Source organism: Otolemur garnettii, unplaced genomic scaffold, assembly GCF_000181295.1.
Source record: "Otolemur garnettii isolate 467f Iridium unplaced genomic scaffold, OtoGar3 scaffold00011, whole genome shotgun sequence".
In the NCBI taxonomy this organism is placed as follows: Eukaryota; Metazoa; Chordata; class Mammalia; order Primates; family Galagidae; genus Otolemur; species Otolemur garnettii.
The window spans coordinates 15,892,972-15,901,359 of NW_003852406.1; the positions used below are offsets into that span (position 1 = coordinate 15,892,972).

Consider the following 8,388-nt stretch of genomic DNA (forward strand, 5'->3'; position numbering starts at 1 on the left):
GGGCCCGGGCTGGGGATTCGAACCCGCCACCTTAGGTGTATGTGGCTGGCGCCTTAGCCGCTTGAGCCACAGGCGCCGAGCCTGTATAAGTAAATTTTAAGTACAAAAAGGGATTATCAGATCAGGTGCTAGCCTCTCCTATCTACAAAGACTTTTTTTTTCTTTTTGAGACGGTCTCACTATGTCGTCCTTAGTACAGTGCTGTGGTGTCACAGCTCACAGCAACCTCCAACTCTTGGACTTAAGCAATTCTCTTGCTTCAGCCTCCCAAGTAGCTGGGACTATAGGTGCCCGCCATACACCTGGCTATTTGTTGTTGTTTGGCAGGCCTGGGCCATGTTTGAACCCGTCAGCCCTGGTGTATGTGGCTGGTGCCGTAACCACTGTGCTATGGGCACTGAGCCCCTACTATAAAGACATTTTATTTACATCACAGTTTCTACAGCTAGACACTTGCAAATACAATCAGAAAGAAATCATAATTGGAATGCTCTTCCATACTCTTATTTGATGCTGATTAAAAACATGATTGAAGTGCCAAATAAATTAGAATCTTTATGTAGCATAAACCTCATAAGATGACCTGGAAAATATCTTTAAAATATATACAAATAAAGCACTAACCAGGCAAAGGGAAATGAGAAAATGTGAGACTATGTCATTGACTACCTCTTGTAGACTTACAAGAGCTCCACAGTTCTCATATTATCAATCTCTGTCACCACAGAAGCCTGCTATCAGACTAAAAGTGAGTATCTGAAGGAAAAACATTTTAAGTTTATCTAAAGCAGGTGTCCTTAAACTACAGCCTGCGGGCCACATGTGGCCCGCTGAGAACATTTATCTGGCCCACGGGGTGTTTTTGCTGCTGCTGCCTGTCCTGCTTAGCAACCGACTCGTCCCGGGGCCCGCAGTCCAGCCCTCCAACGGTCTGAGGGACAGTGAACTGGCCCCCTGTTTAAAAAGTCTGAGGACCCCTGAACCCATTCAAGATAGTAAATGCATATTAAGGGTCTGCTACACATCCAACACCCATGATACAATGTCAGCTGTAAATAACAGCTCATATTATATTCACCATTAGGAATACAAGTTCATCCTCTGGAACAGGCTCTAGATCTGGAACAGTAAAAGATTCTGGAAACTGTGCTCCATTGGTCAGGGCTTCAGCAGCTTTAATGGTAGTTGAGAAACATTCTAACCATGCCCACTCATTTGGATTCCAGGATGCAGGGTCAGGGAGACAGTTCTGGTGGTGTGGTGGCACTGGAGGGTTACATAATAGCTGATCTAGATGAAGTCCCACAGCAAGGGAAGCCAGACATTGCATATAGGGGCTGTGAACAAGCTGGTCACCACAAACCACATGAGGCTAAAAGAAAATATAAGAATGTTATACTCAAAGTCCATGTAAAAGGTTCTAAATTAACCTCCTGCATTCTGCAAGCCTATAATCATTTTCTTAAGGTTACTATTTTTTAAGTTTGAGCTTTGAAATAATTTTAGATTTGCAGAGAGTTGCAGAGACAGTATAGAGAATTTCTATATACCCTTCACCCAACTTTACCTAACATTAACATCTTACATAATACTGGTACCATTATCAAAACTAAGAAACTAACATAAATACAATATTAACTAAACCACAGACCTTCATTTAGTTTTCCCCAATTTTCTCACTAATATTCACTTTCCATTCCAGGATCCAATCCAAGATATCATACTGCATTTAATGTAGCTTCATTATAGGTTTTCTTAATTGGAAGGAAAACCCAGATAACTAAACCATGAAAATTTGCTCCCTTTCATATTTCTTCCTTTACCAAGAAGAGCCGGGATAGCCATCAAAGGAAAAATCTCCCTTTTTCCATACCATTCCCTAGTCATGGTAAAGCAACTCTGTGAAAGACTGAGTGATTCAAAAAGAAAACCAGGGCAAATACATCAGTGAAATTAACTGGGTGTGCTAACATTTGATTATATTAAGGTAACTTGGCAAAGAAAAAAGAAGGAGGAAAAAAAACTCCAAAGAACTCTGCCTAGGGCAGCACATGTGACTGTTGAGGGACACTGTGACTTCACTGCCTGAACAACAAGTCCAAATTCTACAATTCCTTATTCCAGTATTTAATTACTCTACTCAGTTCAATGTAGCTCTTCCACTAGACTTTCCATAAAGATTGACCTAGTAAGTGAAGAAGATGTTCACTCTGGTACTCATATCCATCCCCACTCCCCATCTTTGGGATGGCAAAACAACAAAAAAACAGATATGTGGTTCAGAAAGGGAAAGATGATACTCCGAGGCATAGGTATCTTAAGAAGTTTTGTAGTGACTAATCTAAAAAAGAATGGTATAAATTTTTTTTAATCTGGTGAAAACAAAGTAATAATAGGCTTAGGATAAGTTTAGGCATGATATCTTCATTTGATTCTGCCCAAACAGCCCCACATATTTTCATAACCTTCATAACCATAAGGGATAAATTCAAGTTACAAAGCACCAGGTATCTGTGGGATCTCAAGGAGTAAGTGTGATGAACTACCTTTTCATAGGCATACTGCTCCTGAAGCATCATAGGCAACCGCTCCAGAAACGCTCTCATGCAGGGAGCCATGTTCAATCCCAGAACACCTTGTTGTTTCAGTGCTGTTCTACAGGTTGCTAAAACGTGATTGGCGGCAGCCCATTCTGCTGTACAATTCACAACCAAGACATCCTGGTTGAAAATAAATTATACCACATGAATTTGCTTAAATAAAAGATAATATATCACCATTCAATTTGAGAAATTTCTTGTAGTAATTGTATTAAACATTTTTGGTTTTTGGACATTTTATACCTCCAAACTCTATTTTTAATGCCTCTGGAACTTTAAAGCATCCTAAATTTTGACTAAGTAAAAATGAATAAGAATCACAAAATTTATGAAAAATCTTGAACTAGCTCATTCTTCTTAAGAAAAGCATGTCAATTATTAGCTATTTCACAGGACTTGTAGGATAAGGTATCTAATATACTTCAAAAGTCTAGAGGGATGTAGCTGCAAAAGAGGCAGCACTGTGGTTTATTCTACAGAGGCCACTTCTGCCTAAGGTCCGATTCTGTATTTTACTTTCAGTAGGACTACATGCAGGTTTATAGCTTATTTTAACATCACTTAACCACATAAAATGTAAATCAAAGTGGCTCTGCTATAGAAGATAATGTCATATCTTAGAATTACTTCATAAGCAGGGCAGTTAAGTGTTTTTACTAGATTTTCTTTTTTCTTTTAAGAGATAGGGTTTCACTTTATCACCCAGCTGGAATACAGTGGTGCCATCTTAATTCACTATAGCCTCAAACTCCTGGGCTCAAGAGATCTTCCTGCCTCTGTTTCCCAAGTAGCTATAGGATTAGAGGTGTATGTCACCACTCCTGGCTAACTTTTTAATTTTTTGTAGACGAGGTATCTTGCTATGTTGTCCAGGCTAGTCTCAAACACCTAGCCTCACATAGTCCTCCTGCCTCAGTCTTCTAAAGTGCTAGGATTACAAGCATTAGCTACCACACATAGCCTAGAATATTAAATTTGAAAGCCAAGATAAATTATACTTAAGTTAAATGTCTTTGTAATAGCTCTTTTCAAGGTATATTCTGAGACAGCTTAGTGCTACATGAAAACTCAGGGCAGAAAGTCAAAATCTACTTTATAACTTGCCCCATGGAAATGAAATTACTCAATACTTAAGCACTTTCACCAAAGTAAGGGGTATAGTAAAAATAAAAAGTTCTAGACTATAAATGAGGATACCTGGGTTCTAATTCTCCTTCTGCCACTAAATAGTTGTAAATTATCTTAGAAAAGTAATAATCCCTCTTGATATCAAGTTTCTCCTCCACAGAATAAAGTACTTAGATTATGATATCTAAAGTTCCTTACAGACTTATACTTCATGATTTGATATAACCATAATTTTACCTTTGATCTATTTGAGCAAGCAGCTACCCCAACTTCTGGAATCCACACTGTGGTCTGAATAGCTCCAGAACCTATCACAACAGTTTGCAAGACAGAGCCATCCTAAAATGAGATATAATTATCAATGCTTATTACTTAACTTTAGGCATCACTGACATTTAAATTTATACTATATAATCACAAAAATATATTCTAAAATCTATACTTCATCTAAATTCAGCAATATTCAATTGTGTACCCACTACCCAATTTTCTAGGCCTAGATGACTCTAAAAATACTTATTTTCGGTAAGAAAAATTAAAGGGTGTTGGATTCTGAAAGGAGCTTCTTCAGTATTCTAGATACGATTACATGAAGTATTTTTGCGATTAGTTAATTTTTATCACATGTATTTAAGTTAATGTACAAAATTCCTTAACATAAAAATAAAATCTATGCTCTTACCCTTAAAGACCAAATGTTCATGAGTCCACCTAGTCCACCAGACACCAGGGCCAATCCATCGGAACTAAAGGTAACAGTCCGAACAGGAGTGATGTGTCCCCGCAGCTGATAAATACACTTGACTCCTGCTGATTTCCTATATCCACCCTGCAATTCATTATTTTTAACATATATATTAAATATATATGGGTGGGGTAACAACTTCTCTCATAAGGTTAATTAGGCTGACTAAATAAATAATAAAATATCAATCAGGTTCTCCTTTCCTGAAGTTGAGTTTCATTTTTTTGGATATATTTCTGTTCTTCAAACTAGCAAAAATGCCTACATTTCAAAGTTCCAGTTATCCCTTGGATACAGGAAAATTCTGACTTCTACTTTTTAACCAGTGTTTTAATTTTTAAATTTTAGCTTTATATAATTTTCATTTTTATAGTACACGCTGACAATATGAATAATTCTCTTTTTGTTGGCTGATGGTTCTATCACTTGATATATAATCTACATATTTGCTCTGCAGGTTGCAGAAGGGGATTGGCAAGGCCTGTCCATAAGTCTACTCTCTTGCACAAAGAGCAAACCAGGTTTATCTGTAGTGTTCCTGCCTCCACTTTTATGATATTCTGTGATATTCTCCCTTTAGTGAACTGACCACCCCTTCCCTCCCTCTTCATCCCTTTCTCTCTGCCCTTAAACTCCTTCCTCCTTTTAGTTATGACACCATAAAACCAGATGTACTCATTCACCCAAGGATGATGTAAAGTTTATTTCTTCAAAGGCTATCATCAACAAAAGGGAGAGGGACAGAGGTTCCAAACTGGTAGCTCAGAGATGTGATTTGATTAGCCACTCAGTGTTTTATGAAATTTTAAGTTGAGGTGCTAATGTGTAATATTGGGAGATTTAATTAAAACACTGGATTTTTGGCTTCTATTAAAAAAAAAAATCAGTCAATCTGGTAGCAACAGGCTCTCAATTCTAGATGTCGACAACCAGCTCTGGAGCAGCTGTTGGCCTTTGTAAGAAGCATGTGTGCTTCTTGGCTTTTTCTAGTTTTGTTTTTTAACCCCTTCCATACCTTCCAACTTCCAGATTGAAGAATTTGCTAGTTGCCTAGATGGCTCTGTAAGTACCTAAATTTGTAACTTTTTTTTTTTTTTTTAAAAGATAAAGGAATCATTCTTCATAGGTGGAATTTTGGCAAAAGTAGGAATGGAGATACTCCCACAGTGTTCCTATTTTATTACACCAATGAATTAAGTTAGGACTGGTCTATATTATAGACAGATACAATGCTATGTAATCTGTAGCAATGATTATACCCACTACCATTATAATAACCACCACTTAGTATGTACTGAATATCTCACCTTATCAAGCAATTTTATGCTACCTCTGACCTAGTTCAAGACCACAAAAAGTATCACAATTATGACATTTACATTTCCCTATTGGGTGCCCTTTGAGTTATGATGAGTAAGTTAGTAATTAGGGAAAAATTATTTTGATGATATATTCTACCTATGGTTTCAGATGAGGTCTTCAAAAACACCAGAACATTACCTGGCAATTTGATTCCTGATCCCACCATCCTTCTGAACTAGTCACGCTGGTCTGTGTGGTATCTTGTGGAATGCGCCAAACACACACTAAGCCATTCTGACAGCCACTTAAAAAATTGTCACATAAAAACCAAAATATATCAATATGCAGATATAAAAGAATATTAAGACAGCAATCACTTAAGGCCTGATAGAACTACCACAATATTTTTAAAATTTATTTGCAGTAGATATACTAGGAGAAATACAACTGGGACTGATACTATAACAACATCACATCTACATACCAGGTTTCACACTAGATAACTGTTCTTTATTTCTCTGAGGTAATATTATAGCCTTACATATTATAAGAATAATAACTGGCAATGAACTATTTAAGACTACTGAGAAGTCATATCTGATGCAAAATAACAGTCTATAACAATATAAAAATTAAGACACACACACACACAAAAAAAAATTTACAACATACGTAGCCATCAGTAACTGCAACTTGGATCCTTTCCCTGGCAGGCTGCACCAAGCGATGCCATTTACAATAGATGGATGACAGAGTGATTGCAGACAGCGCCAGCATCCTGATATAGGCCCCCAGAGTTTCACATTTTCTTCTTTAGCACATGTCATAAGAATATGACCAGTTGGGTCCCACTTCATACTAACAAGAGTATCCTTAAAATAGTAGGAGGAAAAAAAAATCAGAGTAAACTTCCTTCACAAATACTTTAAAATCAATAATTTATAAATACTTCCATAATTCAATTATTTAGAAATCATATATCATGTACATCATAATATACTGCTGTATCATTCCCAACTCACCCTTTAATATATCTGCACTGTATATATTTACTGGAGTGAAAGCTCAGTAAGTGTTAGCTGAATGAATAAATGATGAAATTGACTCCAAAGGAATACTACATATATGTTACCTCTAATTAGCATTTGCTTTTTGTTTATTTTGAGAGTCTTGCTATGTTGCCCAGGCTGGTCTCAAATTCCTGGGCTCAAGTGATTCTCCCACCTCGGCCTCCTAAGTAGCTTGGACTATAGGTGTGTACCACCATACTCAGCTAGCATTTGCATTTATTGAGTTATTTTTATTGACTTGTAATCATTATATTGTAAAAAAGAAGGAACTTTAAAAAAGAAAAGCACCCCACAACCAAAATAGCAAACACTTAAAAGAATCTAGGACATGTTTTGTGTTTATATGGCTGTGATCACTATACTACGCTCTTCTGATTTTTCTTTAACCCTCTTCCATCTCCTGGTTTCATGCACTTAAATTACTTTGTCTAGGTGGTTCTATAAACATTTGAATTGGCAACTTCTATTTAAGGTAAAGGAATTATTCTTCATGGGTGGAGCTGCTGACATTAGTGGGAGGCACTCTCAATGGGAGTGGGGGGTTCTCAGGGTGTCACATATCACTGTTTTGGTTTTGATTCTTTTGTGGTTTGACTGTTCTTTTTACATAGACTTTTCCATTTATATATATGGTTCAAAGACTCTGTATAACATGAGAATGAATATTAAGTCATAAGTGATTGGTGTAAAAAATTTTAAATACACTAGTATCAAGGAATACTACAGTAAAAAAGCAGAAATCAATAATTTGATAAAGATGCTTTTACCTTATGTGCATCAATTATAACAATTCCTCCTTTCTCAAGTGGTTCCTTTGTCCCCAATAATAATTTTCCATCAAAATATCCCACTGCAAATGGTCTGTCTTCACTGAACCAAGCAATGCAAGTAACAGACACTAACATGATAAAAACAAAAAAGAAAAAAGGGAAAAAAGAAAAATATTTATCAACGTCTGACTTATAAGATAGACTTTATACACAGCAAATGCAAATGCATGACACCATATAACACTACAAGTTTCCAAACAGCTCTTTTAAGACATTTAAGACAAAATGTAGGCTTAAGGTAGGGATTCCACGTAACCCACTTAAAAAGTGTCATTTATAAGTGACAAAGACTACCTCTATTTATATTCTTTCAATCTTTTTCAGATGGCTGTTGAAAAAGAGAGACAAAAATTAAATTCCCTTGCTAATTTTAAGTCACTGTACCAGGTTCTTTTCTTTGGGACCAGAATCTACCATGAAACTGAGAGGTGAAATAATCCAAGTCATAGAAGGAAAATTATTCCTTCTGCTTATTTAATATTCCCTATTCAGTGTGTTTCTATATTCTTACAAAATGTTCTATTCTAATAATCTCTATTCTTATTTGCTTCTTTAAGTATATATAACACTGAAAGGCTTATTAAAGAAGTAAAAATAGTATTTATCTGTGAGGGCAGACTGAGAGAATGGGAGAAAGAATTTCTCACTGTATACCTTTTAAAACTTCTAAATTTTTGAGCCCTATAAAGATATTATCTTTTTTTTTTTTTTTT

At 36.2% G+C, this 8,388-nt stretch overlaps 1 protein-coding gene across 1 annotated transcript in view; it reads right to left on the minus strand.

Moving 5' to 3' along the window:
- Nucleotides 1-8,388, minus strand: part of HERC1 (HECT and RLD domain containing E3 ubiquitin protein ligase family member 1) — a 206,425-nt gene that overhangs the window by 26,648 nt on the left and 171,389 nt on the right. Inside the window, exons 54-60 of the mRNA XM_023510003.1 lie at nt 7,613-7,743; nt 6,448-6,647; nt 5,974-6,079; nt 4,411-4,557; nt 3,966-4,067; nt 2,547-2,720; nt 1,079-1,372 (exon numbers count right to left, since the gene is read on the minus strand). Of these exons, the coding sequence (XP_023365771.1) occupies nt 1,079-1,372; nt 2,547-2,720; nt 3,966-4,067; nt 4,411-4,557; nt 5,974-6,079; nt 6,448-6,647; nt 7,613-7,743 (1,154 nt within the window). The remainder of the gene's footprint in view (nt 1-1,078; nt 1,373-2,546; nt 2,721-3,965; nt 4,068-4,410; nt 4,558-5,973; nt 6,080-6,447; nt 6,648-7,612; nt 7,744-8,388) is intronic.